The sequence below is a fragment of the Amblyraja radiata genome, chromosome 1 (genome assembly GCF_010909765.2).
Source record: "Amblyraja radiata isolate CabotCenter1 chromosome 1, sAmbRad1.1.pri, whole genome shotgun sequence".
Classification (NCBI taxonomy): Eukaryota; Metazoa; Chordata; class Chondrichthyes; order Rajiformes; family Rajidae; genus Amblyraja; species Amblyraja radiata.
Window position 1 is genome coordinate 85,737,365 of NC_045956.1, and position 25,335 is coordinate 85,762,699.

General features: G+C 44.1%; 1 protein-coding gene across 5 annotated transcripts in view; it reads left to right on the forward strand.

Moving 5' to 3' along the window:
* The first annotated feature begins 7,308 nt into the window (after positions 1–7,308).
* slit2 (slit guidance ligand 2) overlaps positions 7,309–25,335 on the forward strand; it is a 413,834-nt gene continuing 395,807 nt past the window's right edge. For all 5 annotated transcript variants that reach the window (XM_033026245.1, XM_033026264.1, XM_033026255.1 and 2 more), the window contains exons 1-3: positions 7,309–8,498; positions 10,407–10,478; positions 13,706–13,777. In XM_033026245.1, the coding sequence (XP_032882136.1) occupies positions 8,305–8,498; positions 10,407–10,478; positions 13,706–13,777 (338 nt within the window). In that variant the 5' untranslated portion in view covers positions 7,309–8,304. The remainder of the gene's footprint in view (positions 8,499–10,406; positions 10,479–13,705; positions 13,778–25,335) is intronic.

The following is a 25,335-nucleotide window of genomic DNA, read 5'->3' on the forward strand; positions in this document are numbered from 1 at the left end:
AGGGATGTGTTGGTGTTGGAAAAGGTTCAGAGAAGGTTTATGAGAATGCTCCCAGGAATTATTAGATGAACGTTTGAGAGTTCTGCACATCTACTCACCGGAGTTTAGAAGGATGAGGGGGACTTCATTGAAACTTACCAAATAATTAAAGGTCTGGATAGAGTGAATGTGGAGAGATGTTTCCGCTAGTGGGGGAATCTAGGACCAGAGGCCATATCCTCAGAATAAAAGGACATACTTTCAGAAAGGAGATGAAGGGGAATTTTGTTCATCAGAGGGTGGCAAATCTGTGGAATTCATTGCCGTGGATGGCTGTGGAGCCCATCATTGGATATTTTAAAAATGGTGCTTGATAGGTTCTTCATTAGTAATGGTGTCAAAGGGTACAGGGAGAAGGAAGGAGAATATGGTTGAGAGAGAAAGAAACATTAGCCATGATTGAATGGTGGTGTAGACTCGATGGGTTGAATGGCCTAATTCTGCTCCTATTACTTCTGAACAACCAATCATGGCAGTAATTGATCCAGTACATCAATGATCTGGATGAAGGTGTGGTAAATTGGATTAGTAAGTATGCAGATGATACCAAGATAGGGGGTGTTGTGGATAATGAAGAGGATTTCCAAAGTCTACAGAGTGATCTAGGCCATTTGGAAGAATGGGCTGAAAGATGGCAGATGGAGTTTAATGCTGATAAATGTGAGGTGCTACACCTTGGCAGGACAAATCAAAATAGGACGTACATGGTAAATGGTAGGGAATTGAAGAATACAGTTGAACAGAGGGATCTGGGAATAACTGTGCATAGTTCCTTGAAGGTGGAATCTCATATAGATAGGGTGGTAAAGAAAGCTTTTGGTATGCTAGCCTTTATAAATCAGAGCATTGAGTATAGAAGCTGGGATGTAATGTTAAAATTGTACAAGGCATTGGTGAGACCAAATCTGGAGTATGGTGTACAATTTTGGTCGCCCAATTATAGGAAGGATGTCAACAAAATAGAGAGAGTACAGAGGAGATTTACTAGAATGTTGCCTGGGTTTCAACAACTAAGTTACAGAGAAAGGTTGAATAAGTTAGGTCTTTATTCTCTGGAGCGCAGAAGGTTAAGGGGGGACTTGATAGAGGTCTTTAAAATGATGAGAGGGATAGACAGAGTTGATGTGGACCAGCTTTTCCCTTTGAGAATAGGGAAGATTCAAACAAGAGGACATGACTTCAGGATCAAGGGACAGAAGTTTAGGGGTAACATGAGGGGGAACTTCTTTACTCAGAGAGTGGTAGCGGTGTGGAATGAGCTTCCAGTGAAGGTGGTGGAGGCAGGTTCGTTGGTATCATTTAAAAATAAATTGGATAGGCATATGGATGAGAAGGGAATGGAGGGTTATGGTATGAGTGCAGGCAGGTGGGACTAAGGGTAAAAAGTTGTTCGGCATGGACTTGTAGGGCCGATATGGCCTGTTTCCGTGCTGTAATTGTTATATGGTTATATGGTTATTTGGCGTAACTACTACTGCACAAAAATATTTCCCACTTGTCACTTCTCGTTCTTTTGTCAAGTACCTTTATTCTATCACCTCTGTTTCGTGACCCTTCCACCAATGCAGATAGATTCTCTCTATGTATTTTGTCTAACATGCCCCCCAAATTTTAAAATACGTTCCCTTTCAACTTTGTCTGGTCCAAGGGGATCAATTCCAGTCTATTTGTAGAATCAAAGTCCTTTTTTTCTGGAATTGTCCTAATAAGATCTTCTATACTCTCTACAAAGCATTTACATCTTTCTAAAAGTATGGCACAACAAATTTGATACTCCATTTGTATCTGAATTTTATTAAGATGACTTTCGTACTCATTATCTTCAATACAGGTTTTAACTATTTTCTCAATCAGTGTTCCACGTTCTAAGAATTATGCATGTAATACGACCAGATCTCTCAGAATTGTGCCCCCTAATTTATAATGCCTCTTCTCCTTCTCCATACTGATGTGACATGTGACAGTAATTGACATTATGTTTCATTTACACTAATCTAACTATTCCATCTGTCTTTCTATATCTTGAATTGAATCCTTTATATTGAATCCTTTATTTGTCATTCAGACCTTTCGGTCTGAACGAAATGCTGTTGCCTGCAGCCATACATGTAATAATAACAAAACACAATAAACACAAATTAACATCCACCACAGTGAGTTCACCAAACACCTCCTCACTGTGATGGAGGCAAAAGTCTTAGAGTTACTGTCTCTTCCCTCCTCTTCTCCCTCTGCGCCAAAGCGATACCCCACCGGGCGATGGCATCAGTCCCGCGGTTCAAGCTCCGCGGCCCGGGGGTGGTCGAAGCTGCCCGCAGCTGTTGCAACGGGTGCTCCGGAAAACAGGCACCAGCCTGTGACCTGCGAGCTCCCGACATTGTCCTCCACTGGCCCGCGGCCGAGCCCCGGATCCAGGTCGCCGCCGCCAGAACGCCGCCTCAGCCGCCGTAGCACCGTCTCCGCCCCGCACCGGGCCGCCCACACGGCAGCGTCTCAGCCCCGCACCGGGCTGCCCCCACGGGAGCACCTTCCAGCCGGGAGCCGGTCCGCCCTCACGGCAGCGTCTCAGCCCCGCACCGGGCTGCTCACACGGGAGCGCCTTCCAGCCAGTAGCCGTGCCGCTCACACAGGAGTGTCTCAGCCCCGCGCCGTCCGCCCCCACCGGAGCGCCGAGTCGTGCCGCTACCCGGACGTCGCCACAGCTCGAAGACGGCCAGCCTCGCGTTGGTGAGTCCTGGCTGGCTCTACCTCCGGACCCTCGAGGTCGGTCGCAGGTTGGAGGCCGCCAGCTCCGCCATTAGGCCTCAGCGCAGACGGGGGAAGAGAAGGGGGATACGACAAAAAGTCGCATTCCCCCGAAGGGAGAGACAGAAAGCTCTGTTTCACCCTCCCCCCACACACATAACACCACCTAATAACCAAAAAAATTACTAAACTAGACAAAAAAAACAACACAAAAAGTAAAAACAGACAGACTGCAGGCGAGCCGCAGCTGTATCACAGCGCCGCCACTTCCGAAAATCTTCTGCAGATTTAATGCTGTATGTCCAAGTGTTTCACCAATTGCAAAGTTGACAATTGTACCCAATATTGGTATTGGTTTATTATTATCACATGTACTGAGATACGGTGATTTTTTTTTGTTTATGCGCTATCCAGTCAAATCATACTATACAGTACATGAGTACAATCAAGCAATATACATGTAGTCCAAAGAGAAATAAATGCCAGAGTGCAGAATATGGTGTTAGTTACAGAGAAAGTGCAGATAAAAATGTGTAAGGCCTGCCATGAGGTAGGTTGGGAGATTGGGATACATCCTATTTTATGGGACGAATATTCAGTAGTCTAATAACAGCAGGGAAGAAACTATTCCTAAATCTTGTGTTACGTGCTTTCAAAATGTTGTGCCTTCTGCCCGACAGGAGAGGGGAGAAGAGGGAATGACTGGAGTGAAATGGTCCTTGATTATGTTAGCTACTTTCCCGGGGCAGAGTGAAATATAGATGGAGTTGATCGGGCACTGAAGTCAATAATTAGCTCATTTGGCATGCTAACATTGAGGGAGAATTTTTTATCTAGACACCATGTTGTTAAGCTCTCTGTCTCATTCCTGTACTCCGTCTTATCATTGTTCAAGAATGTGGAAATGAGTTTAGATGGGATTATGGTGATGAAGGCAAAATCAGAGTCAATAGATAGGAGTCTGACATACGTGGCCTGACACAGATGTTCCAGCAATGAGTGTAGGGCCAGGTAGATGCCATTTACAATGGACCAGTTGCAGTGGTAGGCGAATGGCAATGGACCAATGGTGTCTGGAATGCTGGAGTAAATGTGCACCATGTCACAAGGAATAGGAGTAGAATTAGGCCATTTGGCCCATCATGTCTATTCCACCATTCAATCATGGCTGATCTATCTCTCCCAGCTAACCCCATTCTCCTGCCTTCTCCCCATAACCCCTGACAGCCTGTACTAAGCACCACCACCAGGCTCTGGAAGCACTTCTTGATGTTGGATGTCGGAGCCACAGGACTGTAGTCATTAAGCGTTTCTGTGGCACTGTGATCACAGTGGTCTTCTTAAAGCAGGCGGGAACCTCGGAAAGGAATAGTGAGAGGTTACAGATATCCGTGAATACTCCTGCCAGCTGATCCACATATGTCTTGAGGATGTGGGCAGGGACTCCAATTGGGCCAGTTGCTTTCCACGGACTCGCTCTCAGGGAAGGCAGGTCTTGTATCTGCAACGTGACGGCGAGTACAGGCGCAACCGGGGTTGTTGGGCGAATTTCGTTCGTCCACCGACCTTTTTAAAGCGTGCATAGAATGTATTAATCTCATCGGGGTTGGGTATGTTGTTGCCAACAATGTTGCCTGACTTCGTGTTGTAGCCAGTTATGGCACGCAGGCTTTGCCACAATAGACAGGTATCGCGTTGTTGCCTCGGGACTGTGGTTTGGTCTGGAATTCCCTCTTGGTATCCTTGATGGCTGTGCAAAGATCGTAAAAAAATATTTTTATGATCTTTTTCGTACCGCTCAGGAGACTTGACTGCAGCCTTGGGCTTCACATAGGAATGGATCTAGATGTTTGTTTCTTTGACATAAGTGCAAGTCATTGATAATTATGAATTAAAATATTCCACTGAGACTCTGGGAAATCCACTGTATACTTACCTCTAGTCCAACAAACAGGTTTTCATATCTTCTGTTACTTAGTTGATTTTATATATCCATGCTGCTATAACTCACTCTACCGTTTTGACGTTAATCTGGATTCAGCATTCTATCAAATAGTTTGAAAGAAAATCAGCAATTTTATTTCCCTGACTGAACCTCTGTGTTACCGTCCTTGTTACCAAATTTAAACCATTCTATATTTCGCTGAGACAAGGAGATTAGCCAGGCACAATTTTTCAGATGTTTCTGGGGATTTATTTCAATATTTTAAATAAGCTTGATGTTAAATCACTGGGACCGTCAAATTCTGAAAACGACTGCCCCGTTAGCTTCCACTGCACATCCATTCCAAACCCCACCCCACTGACCAGTGAATTCCTTACCACGACAATTAAAGGTTCATAAATCTTTGTTTTGATGAATTGGACTTTTGCAGCAATGTTCTCCAGCCATTTAAAATGACTTCACAAATCCATCACACGATTGACACCGCCTTAGTTTGGTCTGCGGACTTACGTTTTAAGCCATGGTTAGTTTATTTAAGTTCTGAAATGGAATAACTTTTGATACTGAATTAGAATATACTTACTGAATGAGATGCTGTCCAGCTCTTCTATTTGATACTTAAAACAGGTCTTCATTATCAACAGGGGGGAACACTGGACGTTCTTGGTCAGTTTATTACACCTTTACGTTTTACGGTGGGTTTTTTTGACAGCCAAGTGCTTTAAATGTCATTTATGGCATTGTAGCAATGATAGGCATCGATTTGATAAAAAAGGTTAAACCTGTTTTTTTTTGTTTGCAAACACACAGCGGTTAATTACATGACAAGACATCACCATGTCACTTACGCTCAACACCGCCCTTGGAAAAAGGACGAGGCAAGTTGCCTGTGGCTGCAGTTTGCAAACAAAAGAATGGGTTGTCACAATTAATTCATTTATTTGGGGAACGCATCTGAGCAGAATGAGAATCGAGCAGCGTCCCAGCGTAGCATGCAGCTACATCTAAGAAAGCACGAGATTGCATTGGGCTGCGAAACTATTTTGCTGATAATCTCAACTAAAAGTGTTTCAGAAACATGCCAGGAATAGAGTGAACTGTCGTCCACACCTAAAATAGGCACACAATGCTGGAGTAACTCAGCGGGACAGGCAGACAGAGAGTCAGGGGAGAGAGAGACTAGAGATATGTGGACGGGTAAGGTGTGAAAACGACAGATCAAAGCATACAATGGTTAATGAAATGTAGAATGGATCATAGCTGAGGGGAAGGTGACAAGGAGACAAATAATCTGAAATTAATCAGGAGGACAGTGAAACTAGTCGGAGAACTAGGGTGGGGGGAGGACGGAGAGAAAGGGGAAGCAAGGGCGACTTAAAGTTAGATAAATCAATATTCATACCGAATAAAGCTGGAGTAACTCAGTGGGTCAGACAGCATCTCTGGAGAAAAGGAATATGTGACATTCCTGGTGTAGACCCTTCCCCAGACTATTCCTGCCGTTGAATAGATGCATGACCGAGAATCTCAGCGGGACAGGCAGCTTCTCCGGAGAGAAGGAACGGGTGACGTTTCGGGTCGAGACCCTTCTTCAGGCTGGGTTGCACGCTGCTACTTTGAAGCGTGTGGTCCACACCTAGTTGACTATTTGTTAAAATACATTTATGTTTGAGAGGTACACCTGTTTTAGCAGTTATGTAATAGGGGGTGGCATGCGGGGGGAGGACGGAGTGAGAGAGCATGGCAGAGAAGGATACACTCCAGCGGTATGAATATTGATTTCTCCAACTTCAATTAACCCTTGTTTTCTCTCTCGCTCCATCCCTCCCCCTTCCCAGTTCTCCGACCAGTCTGACCAAAGATCCTATAGCTCCGCTATAAGATCTTTGAGTCTGACTGTCCCCTTGATTATATTGTATCTCTGATGATAAGACACAAAAAGCTGGAGCAACTCAGCGGGACAGGCAGCATCTCTGGAGAGGAATAGGTGACGTTTCAGATCGAGACCCTTCTTCAGAAGACGTTACCCATTCCTTCTCTCCAGAGATGCTGCCTGTCCCGCTGAGTTACTCCAGCTTTTTGTGTCTATCTTCGGTTTAAACCAGCATCTGCAGTTCCTTCCTACATGTAGTATCTCTGTTTGCTTTCTTGTCGCCTTCTACTAGCTAACAATGGTCTATTCTACATTTTACTTGAACCGCGTCTCTTTTGATCTCTTACACTTCCCTATCTCCGTAACTCCCTTTCCCCTGACGCACAGCCAGGAGAAGGGTCTCGACTCGAAACGTCCACCCATTCCTTCCCTCCAGAGATGCTGCCTGTCCCGCTGAGTTACTCCAGCATTTAGCGTCTATCTTCAGGATAAAGGATAAGCCAGTGGACTCCCCCGTGGTTAAGGAGCGCTCATTCGCGGCCCCCATTCACTCCGCGGGACCGGGACCGGGACCTCTCTCCATTCACTCCATTGTTGCGTCTCCGCCGTATGCAGATGAGCCGGCGGGCTGGAGCCAATGGGGTGGCGAGCGGGGGGTGGGGGGCGGAGCCCGGCGGTCGGGTACATTAGCGCGGTTCCCGAGCACGGCAAGGGCTGCAACCTTGTGAGTGTGGATGGGCGGCAGCAGCGAGGAAGCAGCGGCTGCAGCTCCCAGCTCTCTCACTCTCTCACTCTCTCTCTCCCACTCTCCCACTCTCCCAGCATGTGACAGCACCCGGCTGCTCTGCTACTTCTGATCCTCGCTTTTAACACCCGGAGGGTCAAAGCCAAAAAAGTCAACCTACGGCCGCGACCTGATGCAACTAGGATAGGAATAGGTGCTTGACTGAGAGTGCAGCAAGCACTCACAACATTGAGCACAACATTGGTCTCACTGCCCACCTACGTTCAGGTGTACAGGGCAAAGCGAAGAGATTTCTAAAGAAAGCAAATCTTGTTTTCAATCAGCTTCCTGGAAAGGCAGTCAGAAAGAAACAAAAAAAGAACTTGTTTGTTGTACTTGAGACCCGGACTTAAAAGAAGAATCAGAACAGGCTATCAGGACTTTAAGCATTTTGGTGATAGCCAAGATTTGGTGTGCTTTAACTAGGGCGAGTGTGATCTTCCTCCCACCCCAAACCCTCGCCGATTCTCATGACTGTCAGTGACAGCTTGATGGATGCTTGAAAGGAAATCAATATCTGGCGTTGTATGCGGCGCCGTCTATTGGATCATCTCGCCTGTTGTGGTCGAACGATCCGAAGCTATTCGGTGACAAGATAATTCATTTGGTTTGGCTGCATTCGTTCACAACCCGGAGCCTCCTACGGCGGTGATAGAAAAGGCGCTGTTGATACGTGTTATTGTCTGGGAACTGGTCTCGGTGAGTTTGCAGGCATTGTTGCAACCGCTGTTCTGCAAATCTCCGCACAACCAAAGCACTGGGGCAGAAAGAAAAAGAAAGTTGGGAGAAGAGGAGGTCGGTGGCGCTCGGAAAGAAGACCTTGAAAAGAACCATTCGCATTTCATTCATCTTCGGCTTTCGTTTTTAAACGTTCCGTGTGCGTGTGTTTTATTTTAACTCGAACTTCACCCACTCTCGATGGCAGTGATGAGTGGGTTTAGATTTTGGAGGATTTTCCTGCGGTTTCTCCTTGTGATCGGGACGAGCACTTGGGAAGAAGTTGCTGGGCAAGTTTGCCCGAATCGCTGTACCTGTGCCGGGACGGCGGTGGATTGCCACGGACTGGGGCTGCGTTCTGTTCCCAAAAGCATTCCCAGGAATACCGAGAGGCTGTAAGTATAACCCCCTTTGGCAGCAACCGTTCCTAGTCTTTAATCTTGCATTTATACACGCTGTACAAGCGGCGAGTAACAGTCACTTCTGGATTTCGCCCCTCGTTGACCCAGTGCACAGTGTTGTGGCGCTTCCCCTGCAGATTAGCTGCGGTGCACGGGTGGTTATCGGGTGGTTATGTCTGTGCCTTTCACCATATGAAGCGGACTCGACTCACTTAACGCAAGAGATTATAGGAAGCACCCCGCACGGGTCAATGTAGCCGGCGAGTTTAAACATTTGTGGATGCGTCTGGGTTTAAGCGCTTCATTTTTTTGATTCGCACGGGAGTATAAATATTGTCATTATACGGTGTCGGGTTTAGACACCGCAAGGAGCAGCTTCGAACCTGCCAGTCTGGGAGTTTGCAACACCAGAGAACCGGGACGATAATGAATTGTTCTGTTTGATCCACCATCCAACACCTGGGGGATGTGTGGAATAAGAGCCAATTGCAATGCCTTTGAACAGAGACTTATTACTTGCTAACCGTCACGCTCGGTAGAATAAATTAGCAGCCGGGAAACATTTTGATCATTTCCCCTTTATTACACATCTGGCTGAAATAATCACCCGAAACGGGACAGTTTTAATTGACACGTTTACAGTTCCTTGGAGACGATGAAGTCGTTTCGCGGCCATCCCAACTTGTCCAGCGATTTATTTTTGCATGTTGGATCGAAACCCCTTATCGGGGCTGGTTTCTAAAATAAAATATATATTTGCAGATTGCAGAAGGAAGAACGCGGCCCATGGTCACAGTCCTCTGCACTAGCAGGGCAGATCCATGCAGCCCATTCCCCGTACTCTCCCACTGTTACTGCCAAGCGGGGAGTTCACTCGGATCGCACAGCGTCCGTTTTAAGCGGAATGCCCTGTGTGCTAGTCTGCGCGTCCTGTGCAAGTCCCTGAGATGGTTTGAAAGAATTGTGCGCTTATTGAGCTTAGTTAGCGAGTGCATAAGTGGTCTCAGATGCTTGAAGGGATTAAATTTCAAGGGTTTGCTGTGCTGTCAAATACTATATTTGAACGCAGCAGACAACCGCACACTTTTCTATGAATACTGATTTTTATTTTTCGGTTTGGTTGTTTTTGAAGCCCTCGATGACAGTGAGGGTTTTCTGCATTTCCTGTTTCCCATATGCCGCTTGCTTTCAATAAAGCATCAACAGTCCCCCTCCCAGCCCAATAAAGTTTCCCCTATAAAATAATTCTAATCTCATAAACGTTCAGAATGCAGCGAATGCCAACTCCCTTTGACGGCGGGAGGGCAGTTTACAGGCGAGAATATTTTCCTTTCACTTGTGAAGAATCAGACATGTTTATATTAGCAGTGCTCGCCAGTCGATAATGATCAGATTAATAAGCACCTCCAGCCACATGTTTTCCACGTTCTGCAACTTGCGCCAAGCCATTCATCTCTGTCCGCCTTCTTGCCCGAAACGTGCATCCTGGCCCGCTGTCTGCCCTCTTGGCCCGGCTAAATGACAGCGATAGCAAAAGCCCGTGAGAAGCGCAGGTCACAGTGCAGATTTTCTTCCCCGCTGCTAATTATGCTGCAATCGTTATTTATTATATATTTTAAAAATAAAATGTATGCAGAGACAAAAAGGATAACATTACCTGCCGGGCAAATAATTTCAACACTCTATTTCGAATGGGTGCGCGGTTTTTGGGGCGTGGGCAGGCACGTCCTGGTTTTATCAGTGTTCTCGACAAACCGAAAAATAGCTCAGTGTCGCCGAGTGAAATATCAATAACTGGGCCCTGATCTGGCCTTTGGTGTGCACCATTGGTTACGCTTCAGCTCCTGTCGTGTTGTCTCGCCCTGTTTTATTGTCAGCCACTTTGATATTGTTTCTTTTCAGGGATTTGAATGGGAACAACATCACAAGAATCACCAAATCGGCCTTTTCAGGATTAAGACATATGCGAGTTCTGTAAGTCTAGATCTTTCTTTTTGCACGATTTGATTACATTTCTGCTGCTGCTTCTTGCTTCCAGCTGTTCAATTTCTGCCATCAGTGTTTGTTTTTTTTTGTAAATTACATCTTGTTGTTTAATACAACTTTTACCAGTCGCTTGTGAATGAAGTGCAGGAGCGCGGTGTTGTTGGAATTAGTACAAGGCCGAGTCAGCGACGACTATTTCCCACAGCATTGGACCCTAACATATTTACCCCCTGAGTGCTGCACAGTGCCCTCCATAATGTTTGGGACAAAGACCCATAATTTATTTGCCTCTGTACTCCACAATTTGAGATTTGTAATAGAAAACAATCACATGTGGTTAAAGTGCACATCAGATTTTAATAAAGGCCATTTTTATACATTTTGGTTTCACCATGTAGAAATTACAGCAGTGTTTATACATAGTCTCCCTATTTCAGGGCACCATAATGTTTGGGACACAGCAATGTCATGTAAATGAAAGTAGTCATGTTTAGTATTTTGTAGCATATCATTTGCATGTAATGACTGCTTGAAGTCTGCGATTCATGGATATCACCAGTTCTCTAAACTAAAGCCATCTTTAGTTAGTTATCTGAAGAAGGGTTTCGGCCCGAAACGTCGCCTATTTCCTTCGCTCCATAGATGCTGCTGCACCCGCTGAGTTTCCCCAGCAATTTTGTGTACCTTTAGTTTATGCTTGTTCTGGGGGCTAGTCCCCTTCAGTTTTCTCTTCAGCATATAAAAGGCATGGGTTCAGATTGGGTGATTGACATGGCCACTCAAGAATTGACCATTTTTTATCTTTGGAAAAACCTCCTTTGTTGCTTTAGCAGTATAACCATATAACATATATAACCATATAACAATTACAGCACGGAAACAGGCCATCTCGACCCTTCTAGTCCGTGCCGAACACGTATTCTCCCCTAGTCCCATATACCTGCGCTCAGACCATAACCCTCCATTCCCTTCCCGTCCATATAACTATCCAATTTATTTTTAAATGATAAAAAACGAACCTGCCTCCACCACCTTCACTGGAAGCTCATTCCACACAGCCACCACTCTCTGAGTAAAGAAGTTCCCCCTCATGTTACCCCTAAACTTCTGTCCCTTAATTCTCAAGTCATGTCCCCTTGTTTGAATCTTCCCTACTCTCAGTGGGAAAAGCTTATCCACGTCAACTCTGTCTATCCCTCTCATCATTTTAAAGACCTCTATCAAGTCCCCCCCTTAACCTTCTGCGCTCCAAAGAATAAAGCCCTAACTTGTTCAACCTTTGTTCAACCTATGTTTGGGATCATTGTCTTGCTGTAGAATGAACTGCCGGCCAATGAGTTTTGAGGCATTTGTTTGAACTTGAGCACATAGGATGTGTCTATAAACTTCAAAATTCATTATGCTACCACCATCAGCAGGTGTAACATCAATTAAGATAAATGAACCAATACCTTCAGCAGCCATACTTGCCCAGGCCATAACACACCCACCGCCATGTTTCACAGATGAGGTGGTATGCTTTGGATCTTGGGCAGTTCCTTCTGTCCTCCATATTTTGCTCTTGCCATCACTCTGATATATGTTAATCTTTGTCCAGAACTGTGGTTGCTCTTTTAAGTATTTATTGGCCAACTGTAACCCAGCCATCCTATTTTTGTGGTTAACCAGTGGTTTGCATCTTGCAATCTTGCCTCTGTATTTCTGTTTGTGAAGTCTTCTGCGGACAGTGGTCATTGACAAATCCACAACTGATTCCTGAAGAGTGTTTCTGATCTGACGGACAGGTGTTTGGGGTTTTTCTTTTATTATAGAGAGAATTCTTCTGTCATCAGCTGTGGAGGTCTTCCTTGGCCTGCCAGTCCCTTTGTGGTTAGTAAACTCACCAGTGCTCTATTTCTTCCTATTGATGTTTCAAACTGTTGATTTTAGGTAAGCCTAACGTTTGGCTGATGTCTCAAACAGTTTTATTCTTGTTTCTCAGTCTCACAATGGCTTATTTGACTTTGTTCCTCATGTTGATAAACAGCAATAAAAGTTTCCACAGGTGATGGAAAGACTGGAGGAAAGACTAGTGGCTGAGAGCTCTCTTATATTATGTATCCCAAACATTATGGTGCCTTGAAATGGGGGAGACAATGTATAAACACAGCTGTAATTTCTACATGGTGAAACCAAATTGTTTAAAAATATCCTTTAACAAAATCTGACAATGTGCTGTTTAACCAAATGTTTTTTTTTAATTACAAATCTCAAATTGTGGAGTACAGAGGCAAATAAGTAAATGGTGGGTCTTTGTCCCAAACATTATGGAGGGCACTATGTCATGCAAAAAATCTTGCTACAGGAAAGCCTGATTCAGTTGCATGCTGTTTTGATGATTTAATATTAATGTGATACACTTGGCAAGCTCACTGGCCCACACTGAGCCCATCTATTAACTTGTTTTTGTTGCAGTGGTTAGTTGTAATGGATAATAGAATGCACCAGCTTTAGAGAAGCAGGATGACAAAAATACCACTCGGCAGAGCTTCTGAGACACAGCCAGTATTCAAATGCCAGCAGTCTCAAAGATCTGAACAATAGTCCTGCTTAAATCAGAAATGTTAATGTTCCTTTTTTTTTTGTTAGCGCATTCACATATTTGAACATGAGCGTGTAGGTACAACAACTTCCTAATTTGCCACTGGTCAGGTGAAATCTCTCAGAAACATCACAGTAGATGATCTATGTAATTTCTATTAATCAAAGTATTGGTGAGCTTGACATTCCAGAGCACACTCAACACAAACGCTCCTCATGCAGCCTCTCTGCTTTCCAGCTCCTGTAACTTCAAAGTTCACTTTGTGATAAATGCTTTGGTTTCATTTTTTTTACATCTTTTGGTTTTGTCCTCGAACCCAAACTCCTCAGCATGTTTCTGGGAATGTTTTAAAAAATGTTTTATTGCTGAAGGGACCTTCCCCTCCCCCCCCCCCCACTGCATACTTGTGTTCAGTTCCACACATGTAACTGGATGGGTTTCAGGTGTCAGTGGCAGGCAGAGCAAATTGGATGTGAAATCTCAAACTCCGGTACGATATGCTGTGAAAAAAGACAAGCCAGCCCACAGTCTGCTGCTAATGTTTGAAATGCACTCATTCGAGGTGTTAATGGCTGTCTGCTTGTTCGTTGCATTAAGATGCCATGGCTTCAATTTTCTGTCATCTGCTTCACAGACAGCTCATGGAAAACCAAGTAACTACTATCGAACGGGGAGCTTTTCAGGATCTAAAGGAGCTGGAGAGACTGTAAGTATTGTCAGTAACTGAACTTTAGTGCAACTTCCCAGTGAACTAAGAACTCTAATGTAGCCATTTGTATCACCACTTCAGGAAGTGAAAACAATATTTCACATTTATGTTCTTCATTTCGCTTTGGTACTAGATTCCTCCAGTATCAATAATGTTGCAATATTATTAGAATTGAGCCATATTGTCATAAAGGGTAAATTAAATGTGAAATATTGGAATTTAATGTTTACAATATTTTTCAGTAATTAGCTGTTTATAAAGTCTTAAAATAGAGTTTCAAATATGCACTGTTTGTGCTTTTATGACTGACTTTTCATCAATTTTAAGCACATGCATACTGTGCAGTTTTTTAACAAAATCTATATTAATTTGTATATATGCAGCACTTAGCTTGATGGCCATACAGGTGCAATGCTCCAGCATGTCCTCTCAAAATCTACTTTCCTCTTCCATTTCATGTGCTTTGGTCACCTGTCCTATTCTTAGCTCTGTACATTTATTTTCATCTGATGGGACACTTCACAAGAGTTTTAGGAAGATTTACTATGTTGCAATTGCTGTATAAATATGTTGTTGGCATCGTGAATAGAAAAATTAAATTTGTACAATGGTTGATACTGTGCACTTTCTCAGACTAAATCTTAAGGGAACTACTTGTCATGATATAATTTGTATTGCAAATCACACGATGGAAATATCCAGAATTAATACTACATTGCTCTTTAAATCTATGTCAAAATATTGCAGTAGATCCCATGGGATGTTACTCTTGTGGTTCGGGGAATAGATTATTATATTAGCATTACTTATAATATTTACTTTCTTGAGGCACTTGAGCACCGTATTTGTCAATGCATTGGGCAGGGGATCAAAAGGGAGCAACAAAAAGAGGTTCATAGAGGAAATGCCACTACTTGAGACCTAATAATAATAATAATAATAATAATGGATGGGATTTATATAGCGCCTTTCTAATACTCAAGGTGCTTTACATCGCATTATTCACTCACTCCTCAGTCACACTCGGTGGTGGTAAGCTACTTCTGTAGCCACAGCTGCCCTGGGGCAGACTGACGGAAGCGTGGCTGCCAATCTGCGCCTACGGCCCCTCCGACCACCACCAATCACTCACACACATTCACACACAGGCAAAGGTGGGTGAAGTGTCTTGCCCAAGGACACAACGACAGTATGCACTCCAAGCGGGATTCGAACCGGCTACCTTCCGGTTGCCAGCCGAACACTTAGCCCATTGTGCCATCTGTCGTCCCTAAGCATCTTTGATAAGGGCAACAAGCTAACCACTGCATGAATGTAAGTGAGAGTTGATTATCTGGGACCATTCAAGGCAGGGATTGAGGCATCAAGGTGTAAGGACTGACTGTTGGTATTTCTTGGTGTGCATTTGCCTGCTTTAAACCAGTTTATTCCAACTACATTATTTTGCTGTCTTATTTCTAATCAGGGTATAATTATCTAATTTAGGCGCATTTTGTTTATTGTCATTTTTTCGTCTTGTCTAGGTGTATTTTGCTTTAGTTTGAGCTTGAGGACACTATCAACCCAAGTCTCAGGGCAGTCACTCAATTTTACTGATGTATTTCCCTCATTTAGCCCTTTTTGGGATATCAATACGGTTTTATTTGTCACATTGCACATAAAGATATTTACAAAGGTTATCATCAGTGCACGTATGTTGGTAGAGATTTGCTCCAGTTCAGGTGTATTTACAAAATTTAGCCCCAGTCCAAGACTTTGATTTCCTGAGCCTGGGTCTAAATATATTTACCCAATTTGGCTACAGACTAGTTGTCATTACCCAGTTTGACATGTAATTGGGAGCATTAGCACAGTGTTTCCTTGCACAGGGGGGTTTATGTTGGTAAGAATACTGGGTATGTGAAGGAGTATAAGGATGTGAATGAACGTGATACTGTCAATGAAGAAGGGTGTCAGCACGGCTGCAACTGATGATCTTCCAGGGATGTGTAGACATAAGTAGAGAGGTGGACATTTTTTTATGTTTGTGACTTGGAGAATATTTTATGTGTAAATTATGAGGTAATATTTTAAATGCACAAACTTGTTGCAACTGGAAATAGGCTTACAATATTTCTCAGCTGTTGAATGTATGGTGAGATTCAATGGTGAACACTCAGCACGGAATAAAGACATAGCCTCTAGCATTTTTTTTACAATTATAAGCTCACGGTATGCCTTAATGAAGTATGTTCGTAGTATAATGACTGATGTAAGGCGCAGACAATTTGCTCACACCAAGGTTCCACAAACAGCATTATTGTAATAATCAAACATTTTCTAATTGAAATTTGCTGAGGGATAAGTCCTTGGTAGGGCAGTGTCTGAAATTCTTCACAAGGTTTGCAATGAAACATGGAGAGGATTTCTGTGGGACGTCTCCTTTCATGGAAATGATGTCAATGGCTGTGCCCGTTCTGTCTGATTTTGCACTGACTGTTTAATGGAAGCCTTGTAGAAGTTCCAAATATTTCTGTGTGAAGCATATGTATAACACTGGTTGTGATCAATGAAAGCGTGTGAAAATTTGCAGTGAAAAGTAGACACAGGAACTGCAGATGCTGGAATCTTGAGCAAAGTACACAATACAATACAATAATACAATACCGTTTATTTCTCATTTGAACCTCACATGAAGTTCAAACGAAATTTGGTTTCTGCAGTCATACAAGAAAAGAACCAAGACGCACACCAACACAATTTACACAAACATCCATCACAGTGAATCCCCTCCTCACTGTGATGGAAGGCAAAGTCTCGTCTCTCCCCTGCTCTCCATTCCTCTCCCAAAGTCAAAGCCCCCGGCGGGCGCTAGCAAGTCCCACGGCCACTTAAAGCCGTGCCGGGCGATGTAAGGCCCTGCCCCGGGTCTTGATCTTGGAGCCCCCGGCAGGCGCTAGCACGTCCGCAGCCATTTAAAGCCGCGCCGGGCGATGTAAGGCCCCACTCCAGGTCCCCCTCAACCCCGCAATTCGGGCGGGAGAAGTCGCCGTCGCCGTTGCCGGTGCCCCGCAAAGCGGTCTCCCACCGGGGACCCGCGAGCTCCCGGTGTCACCATCCACCGGAGTCGGGTCGCAGCAGCACGCCACCACAGCTCTCCACGTTCCGAAGCCGGCCAGCTCCACGATGGTAGGTCCGCAGCTCCGCAGGCTCCGTGACTTGAGCTGTCGTTCCGGTTGGAGGCCGCTCCACGGTGCTAGGCCCCAACGGCAATGGAGATCCGAAAGGGAAAAGGTCGGGTCCCCGTACAGGGAAGAGATCTAAACGTTTCCCCCCCCCCCCCCCCCCCCCCCCCCCCCCCCCCCCCCCACACATACACAGTCAAAACCCCACCACAAACTTTACACTCTACAGGACAATAAAATAAAAAAAGACAGACGGACTGCAGAGGCTGCTGCGACGTCGGTCACACCACCAACAAAGTGCTGGAATAACTCAGCAGTTCAGGCAACATATCTGGAGAACATGGATAAGCAATGTTTTGGGTCAGGACTGATTGTGGGTGGGGGGTGGGGTTGAAGCTGGAGGAGAGATGAAGGGTGGGGCAAAGCCAAACCTGTGATGGGTGGATACATGTGAGTGAGGTTGATTGGCAGATGGGTGGACAGAGGCCAGAGGTGAAAAGGAGAGAAAAGGCTGTGAGATGAGGAGAGAGTGATGTGAATTGAGGTGAGAGGAAGGGATATGGGTGGGGGGGGGGCACACTCTAGCAATGGAGGAGCCCAGGAACAGAGAGATCAGTGTGGGAAGGGTAGTTACACTGGTTTACAAGATCCAGCAGGCCTCGGCAGACCGAGCATGAGTGTCACAGCGAGGCCAGTTCACTGAATGGATTTTCAAAGCTTTGCTTCTGCTATGTTCAACCTCATTCTACTACTCCATTCCCAGTCCCCCACAGCAGGTTGCTGTGCAGACATTAGCCCTATTTAGAAACTCATCTTTCTTGTATCGAATTATAGCTGTACCAATGCAGTTTATCAGGGTGTTTCCAGCAGCAAGGTTTGTTAACCAAACTATGGAACGTGATCAAACCAAACTGAATTTTATTTTGTACAAACAATTAATATGTTGTTACTTAGGTGATTTCCTAGTTACCATCGGTATTTCTAGTTATTAAAGAATATTAAATCAGTATGTCAAATGTGTTGAGAAAATATATCAGAAGATATTAAAAACAAAGAACTTGTTTCATCCCTCTTGAACTGCTCAATAATTACAGTTCATCTAATAACATAGTTTTGCTTATCCTTTTTGTAAGACTACACAGAATGAAAACTGAAAACTGAAATGTTAGTTGCTGTTCATAACCTCAGCTGAAGCTTGATTCAAACTCATGTAATACAGATGAGGTTTGACATGTGCATGTTCCTGTCAGAAATGGATGTGTCTTCATTCATAGCACCTTGGGAAACTCCAGCATACTAATTGTCTCCCCTGAACCAGAACCCACCATCCCATGTGAATGCACCGAATATTAGCTTAGAAATACAATTACCTCTGTAAGAGTGGTGTTTTCTATTGGTGTTCAATGCCTAGTTTGCTTCACATTGGCCGCCTCAATGGTTGACAGTGATCTATAGCCGGCAGGGGCTGGCCATCGTGCGAGAGATCAGGCTTCACTTCAGCTGTGGAATGTGATTCAGCGCCGAGCCCCCTCTAGTCAGTCACAGCTGTCAGCCCCAAAGCAAATATTTCATATTTGTTAGGAATAAGCTGCGGAAATTCCCATTGTTAGTGGCTGTCAAGTCAACCTGACGTGAAGACTTTGTTATCTGACAAGCAATTTATCTTTAAGTGCCTGTGGAATCTGCAAGAATGTTCCCTTGAAGTTTGTATTAACCTGTAAATGAATTTCCTGTCATATTCCTTTCCCTTCACTTTGAGAAAGAAACAAATTGAAATTTGCTTTCCAGAGATGCTTTGTAAAGACAGGCAGGGTTTGGTTCACTTGCCTGCAAAGCCAGCACGAAAAATGGGGGAAATGTTCCCACCACTCCTTTACAGAGCAGATTCCCTGACCTTGACTGTGACATCAAGAGTAGGGTGCAGAGAGCAGGCTAGACAGTTCCCCACAGGAGGGAGGGAACCTCTGCAGAAAAGTCAACTCTTGCTAGCAGTCACTGCAAAGTGGATGAAGAGCATTAGTGTTTACTTCAGAAATGAAGAATAGTCATCTTGTCAATTGTCATCAACCTTCATCATCACCAGCAGTCACTCGAAACAAGTGTGAGTGTCCTCTCCTCTCTATAGGGTCGTCTACTTGTGGGTCTGCAGATGTGTGATCCGTGATCCACACACCTTGGTGCAACGTGGGCAGTGGAGACTGACGGTGATTGGCAGTCGTCGAGTCCCGTTCTCTTTTTCCTTACAGTGCTGTCGCTTTGTCTCTGACACGCCATTGTTCCATTTCGTGATGTGCTGCTCCTTCCTGCATGGATTTCCTCCAGGAGCGCCTGTCCAGTACAATGTGCTCCTTACCAGTCACGTGAAAGCAATGATATATTCTGATTCTATTTTGGAGACAGAGTGAGGGAGCAAACAGCATCTCAGCAGTTCATCTATCATTTTTTAATCTGACATAGAATATAGAATTGTGCAGCACAGGAACAGGCCCTCTGGCAATAATGTCTGTGCTGAGCATGATGCCAAGACCACCTATATCCACCTATAGAGCAATACAAAATTAAGTCCTTCGAGCTGGATATTGTGCAGTGATTGGAAAGTAGGCCTAGTTTATTCTTTGGCACTGGGTTGACAATGGGGTGCAGTTCTGTTGTCAACTTTGGCAATATATTTAAGTTCAATTATGGCGAAGAGAAGTAGGATCAAAATGGGAAGCTGGCAGAATGATGAGGACCGTGGGAGAGTGGTAGGTTACTGCATGATAATACAATAAAAGAAAGAATGCAATAAAAGTATCATGAGTCCTGAATGTATCAGATCTGTAATGTTACGGTGTTGCTCAATTGATGAAAACAAGAGTATGACTCTGTGTTCCACTGGCCAATAGTCATTCTGGGCCAGAATAATATTGTTCAACCCTGCTCTGTTGCCTTGGATTGCTTCTGTGTATATACAGTAATGAATGTCCTTTTGAATTCTCCCCTGTGCATCACCCATGCTGTCACAGCAGATTATTAAATAGGACATCAAAAGGGAAAGTCATTTGAGGCAACTTCATTTATTTACGTCTTTTTTTTCACTGAAATATCATTCAGGATGCACCTAGTCTTTTGCAACTTTAATTTTCTAAAAGCAGTTTTAATTGTTCTTCACCCACCCCACATCTTGTTGTTTTGGAACCATGTTTTGAGTGCATTTTCATAGAATCATACTGCCCTTGGAAAAATCATCCACCTTGTCCTGAATGTTTGCCCCCCCCGAGAAGCTGACATCTCTGTTATGAGGAACCGCTTTCTACTGTCTGTACTATCATAATTTTAATATCCCAATTAGGTCACCTTTACCATCCTCCCCACTCCAAGAAAAACATAGCCTGTTGGTCCTTCCTCTTGAATGAAATTATCCATCCTGGACAACATTCTGGAGAATCTCCTTTATACCTTCTCTACTGGAATCATATCCTTCCTATGGTGTGTTAACCAGGGCAGTGTACAGTTCTCCAAGTGTTGCCTAAACAATGTTTTAGAAAGCTGTGTCATTCTTTCTGCTGATATATTCTATGCCCTGGCTAATGAAGCCAAGTAGCCCATGTTCCTTTTCCACTACCTTATCTAGTAGTGCTGCCACCGTCAGGGATCGTTGGATTTGTACAACAAGGTCTCTCTGTTCCTGTTCTTCAGTGCTCTCTAGAGGTCCACGATTCATTATGTATGTCCTACCCTCATTAGTTCTTCCAAAGTGCATCACCTCACATTTATCAGAATTAATTACTATGAAGCACAGACAGAAGCTGAAATCTGGTACCACTGCTGCTTTGCTGCATGTATGCTTCTACCTAGTTTACCTTGAGAAATGTGCTCATTCTGTATATCGGAGCCAAGCATGAATTGTGTCACCTAACGTTCATGCAAATGTTTAACAGCAGGGATCCTAGGAAGGCATAAAAGAATGGAGAGACTAATAACTGTAGATGCTGGAATCTTGAGCAGAACACAAAGTGCTGGAGTAACTCAGCGTATCGGGCAGCACCTGTGGAGGGAACAGACAGGTGACGTTTCCGATCAGCACACTTCTTCAGACTGATTGTAGTAGGGGAGTAAAAGCCGCAAAAGAGCGGTGGGGTGTGGGACAAAGTCTGGCAAGTGATAGGTAGATCATTGCCGGAGAGCTAAGGAGAAGTAGTAAGAGGGGGTCTCACAGAACTCTCATTAGAAAGAGAACTTCTTCAAAGTAGTTATTACATGGAAGAGATTTTGCAGTGGAGGGAATGCATGGAGTTGCAGCCTGAATGCAGGTTTATTCCAAAGTCCGATCAGTGGAATGAGGTAAAGGCAAACAGGACTTCCCTTGGGTATTAGAAAACTGCGGTTAATTTTCCCCCATGTGATACAAAAGCAAACGAAGGATGGAAAGAACCTGTTGTCAGTGTTCTTTCCTTATTTTCAGTTGCATAGCCTCCATGATTCCAGTAAGGTGCAACTCCTTTATTGGAAGGCTTGTCACCTTTAGTTCTGTCTTCAGTGCCATCAGAGGAGTTGTTGGCAGGGATTCACATCCCAGAGCCTACCTGCACCATGCAGTAGTTTTGCAGCAAGTTGCAGAAGGTTATATCGTGCTAGATGTGTAGTTAATAAAATAATTAAATGCACAAAATTTTTCAAAACATAAAAATTAGACGCAAATAATAATTTAATATTTAAAGTATCGATCTCTGTTTGGAGGTATTCCGTGAGGTCCATCAAATGATCTTGTGACTCCAGCTACCTAATCCAGTCAAACAGCTTTTGTCCCCTTATCTCTTGTACCTTTGCAATTAACACCGACTATTTCAAATTCAATGGGGAAATAATACGCTCATGTTTATTTTGGGCTTCCTGTGGGTTTCCTTCTGGATACATGCAGCAGGCCCCGGAAAACTGATCTTTAATTCTCGGGACAACCCATAAGACGCTTTCTTAGTTAAAGAAAGAAGCTTGGCAAGGAAATGCAACAATAGGGGCACAGGGACGAGGAGTAATATGTTGACGGATACGCAAGTAAATAAAACAGAATGCGTGTCCTGAGAAACCAGAAATTAATTTGATCTGACATCAATTTTAAAAAGCACTCAGTAGTGTCTGTCTGTTAATCTGCTGCATGTCTACTTGTTTCTGGTTATAATAGACCTTGAATTATTTATTTCAGAGCTTTAATGACTTTCTTTTATGTAATTTAGAAGTGTCAGACAGTCAATAGTGACAAAATAATCCAATTTTTTTTAATAAACAAAGGTTTCAAACCATTGTCTAAAACTGCAGCAAATGCTGATGAGATGAAGACCTTGTTCACGTTGGAGAAACTAACTGATAGTGACAAATAGGGAGCCTTTCATGCAAAGGATAGAAAGTGCTCTAGTGGTTACATGATTTGTATTTAAATGCTGGCACTTTACATCTTTTCTTTAGGCTGTCCCACGAGATAGAGGATGATTTGCTTCCAGTCAGATTTAGTGGGTCATGAGCTGGAAAATGGTCACCGTGGGGACTGTGGATTCCTCCGCAGATGCGGCAGGTGGAGGCCAGTTGGGCAGACAGGAGGATGGTTTACGAGATGGTCCAGTTTCAGTCCAGTCCAGTCTTGAACGAACGGGGGAGCTGGCATGTGAGGGAAGCTGCAGTGGTTGGCTGTCGATAGGACTGTTTAGTGAACTTCTGTAATTTTGTCGTGCCAAAGCGTGGTGACACTTTTATGCTGCCTAGTTGATGTCTGCTATACGATTTTGCTGCTTTGTATACCAAATACAGCATTTCACTGTACCTCAGTACATGTAACAATAAAGTATGGTTGAATCTATAGCAGAAGAATGGACACATGCATGCTCCCAATGCATGGTATGCAGATTCTCAATTCCCCTTCACTCTGAGTGTTCATGGCTAGAGATTTCTAAGAGTCAATGGAGAATGTTGCTTTTCTTCAAGGTGACTTGGAGCACATCCTTGAATCTTTCCCTCTGTCTTCCCAGTAATCCCTTCCCATGCTAAAGCTTGGAGTAGTGTTGGCTTTGGGAGGCTGGTGTCAATAGACAATAGGTGCAGGAGTAGGCCATTTAGCTCTTCGAGCCAGCACCGCCATTCAATGTGATCATGGCTGATCATCCCCAATCAGTACCCCGTTCCTGCCTTCTCCCTATATCCCCTGACTCTGCTATTTTTAGGAGCCCTATCTAGCTCTCTCTTGAAAGCATCCAGAGAACCTGCATCCACCGCCATCTGAGGCAGAGAATTCCACAGACTCACCACTCTCTGTGAGAAAAAGTGTTTCCTCGTCTCTGTTCTAAATGGCTTACTCCTTATTCTTAATGATGTGACCTGCCCAATGTGGCTGATTTGTAACAAGAAATGACTCAAAGTACTAGAGTAACTCAGTGGATCAAGCAGCATCACTGGTGAACGTGAATAGGACGTTGGATTGCAGCAGGGCAAAGCCAGGCAAGTGATAGATGGATAGACACAATGCTGGAGTAACTCAGCCGGACAGGCTGCATCTCTGGAGAGAAGGAATGGGTGATGTTTCGGGTTGGGACCCTTCTTCAGACTCTACCTGAAACATCACCCATTCCATCTCTCCAGAAATACTGCCTGTCCTGCTATGTTACTCCAGCATTTTTGTGTCTATCTTCAGTTTAAACCAGCATTTCTTCACAAGTAATAGATGGATACAGGTAAGGGTTTTTTTTTTACTGGCAGATAGGTGGACAAAGGCGAGAGATAAGAAGACAGAAGGCTGTGAGATAAGGGGAGATGAGGAGCGAAATGTTAGACAATAGACAATAGGTGCAGGAGTAGGCCATTCGGCCCTTTGAGCCAGCACCGCCATTCAATGTGATCATGGCTGATCATCCCCAATCAGTACCCCGTTCCTGCCTTCTCCCCATATCCCCTGACTCCGCTATCTTTAAGAGCCCTATCTAGCTCTCTCTTGAAAGTATCCAGAGAACCGGCCTCCACCGCCCTCTGAGGCAGAGAATTCTACAGAATCCAGAGGAAGGGATACAAGTGGAAGGGGAAAGGAGGGTGGGATAGTGGTGAAATAAGTGCACATCCAGGTGGAGCATTGGAGAGAGGGGGGTGAGGAAAGTGTTTGCAATTAGGGTGTTAATGCAGGGGTTGTTGGCACTGGGAAATACACCAATATTGCTTTGCTCCTCCTTCCAGTAGACTTTTAGGATGTTGCAATGTTGGTTGCCCGATGTGTTTGCTTGTTGTAGCCAGTCAAGGTTTTGGTAATGCATAGAAGGCAGGTTTCACTGTTGTCCAGGACTCTGTGATATATTTCTGCTGGGTCTGAGATCTTGATTTTCAAACACCTTTTTCCTCAACCTACTGAGAGCTGTGTTGACTGTGATGAATTGGACCATTCATTCTGTCCTCTCCAAGAGATGGCTTCCAAGGTACAGGAAATGGCCCAGGCTATCACCGTGAACTTTTGTTGGAGAGCAGAGTGCTATGCTACGGGCAAATTAGTTGGAGAACATATGGAAGCTATATTTAAGAGGGAGTTAGATGTGGCCCTTGTGGCTAAAGGGATCAGGGGATATGGAGAGAAGGCTGGTACAGGATACTGAGTTGGATGATCAGCCGTGATCATATTGAATGGCGGTGCAGGCTCGAAGGGCCGAATGGCCTACTCCTGCACCTATTTTCTATGTTTCTATGGATGCAGGTAAATAACAAAATATTCAGTTTATGCATATAGGGAGAAAGGTGCTTTTTGGAAATGCAAGACTGCTATTTAGCCATGCGGCTGCATATATTACAACTTAGCATTTCCCTGACTGGCGAAGTGGAATTAAATTTCCCTCTGGCAAAAATGGTTTATTGCATTCTAGGCATCAGTTTAAGTATTCATCCCACGTGCTGAAGTTAATAAGTAGGCTAATTTTGGTAAGTCGGGAATGCTGTAGACCCAGCATTTCATGTGACTTTTGAGTTTGTCAGTGGGTTTTCTGGATTTAGTAGTAAACTGTCACCAGAATAGAATTGGAGGACGAACCAAGTACTTGAGTGCAAGTAAAATAACTATTTGAATGTAGCAGAATCGCATGATGGATTAATGATCACTATCACACTGCATGTTCCTGATGGTCAGCCGTGTATTCAGCATTGGTATGACATCAGTGTTTAAATGGGAGTCACCTTGCTGGAATGCTTGATTGTAATCTAACAGAGATAAGGAGAATATTCTTAAAACAGGCCTGACTCTTTAAATTGTTTATGCAGGAGCGGCACAAAAAAGGGAACAGACCAAATCGCTCTTAAAATTCCAAGGAGTTCAGTGAAATGTGGAAAGATTCTTGCTAAGATTGAAAATAAAAGGCTCTGGAAGTAATCTCGGCTCCGTCTCACTATGAGATT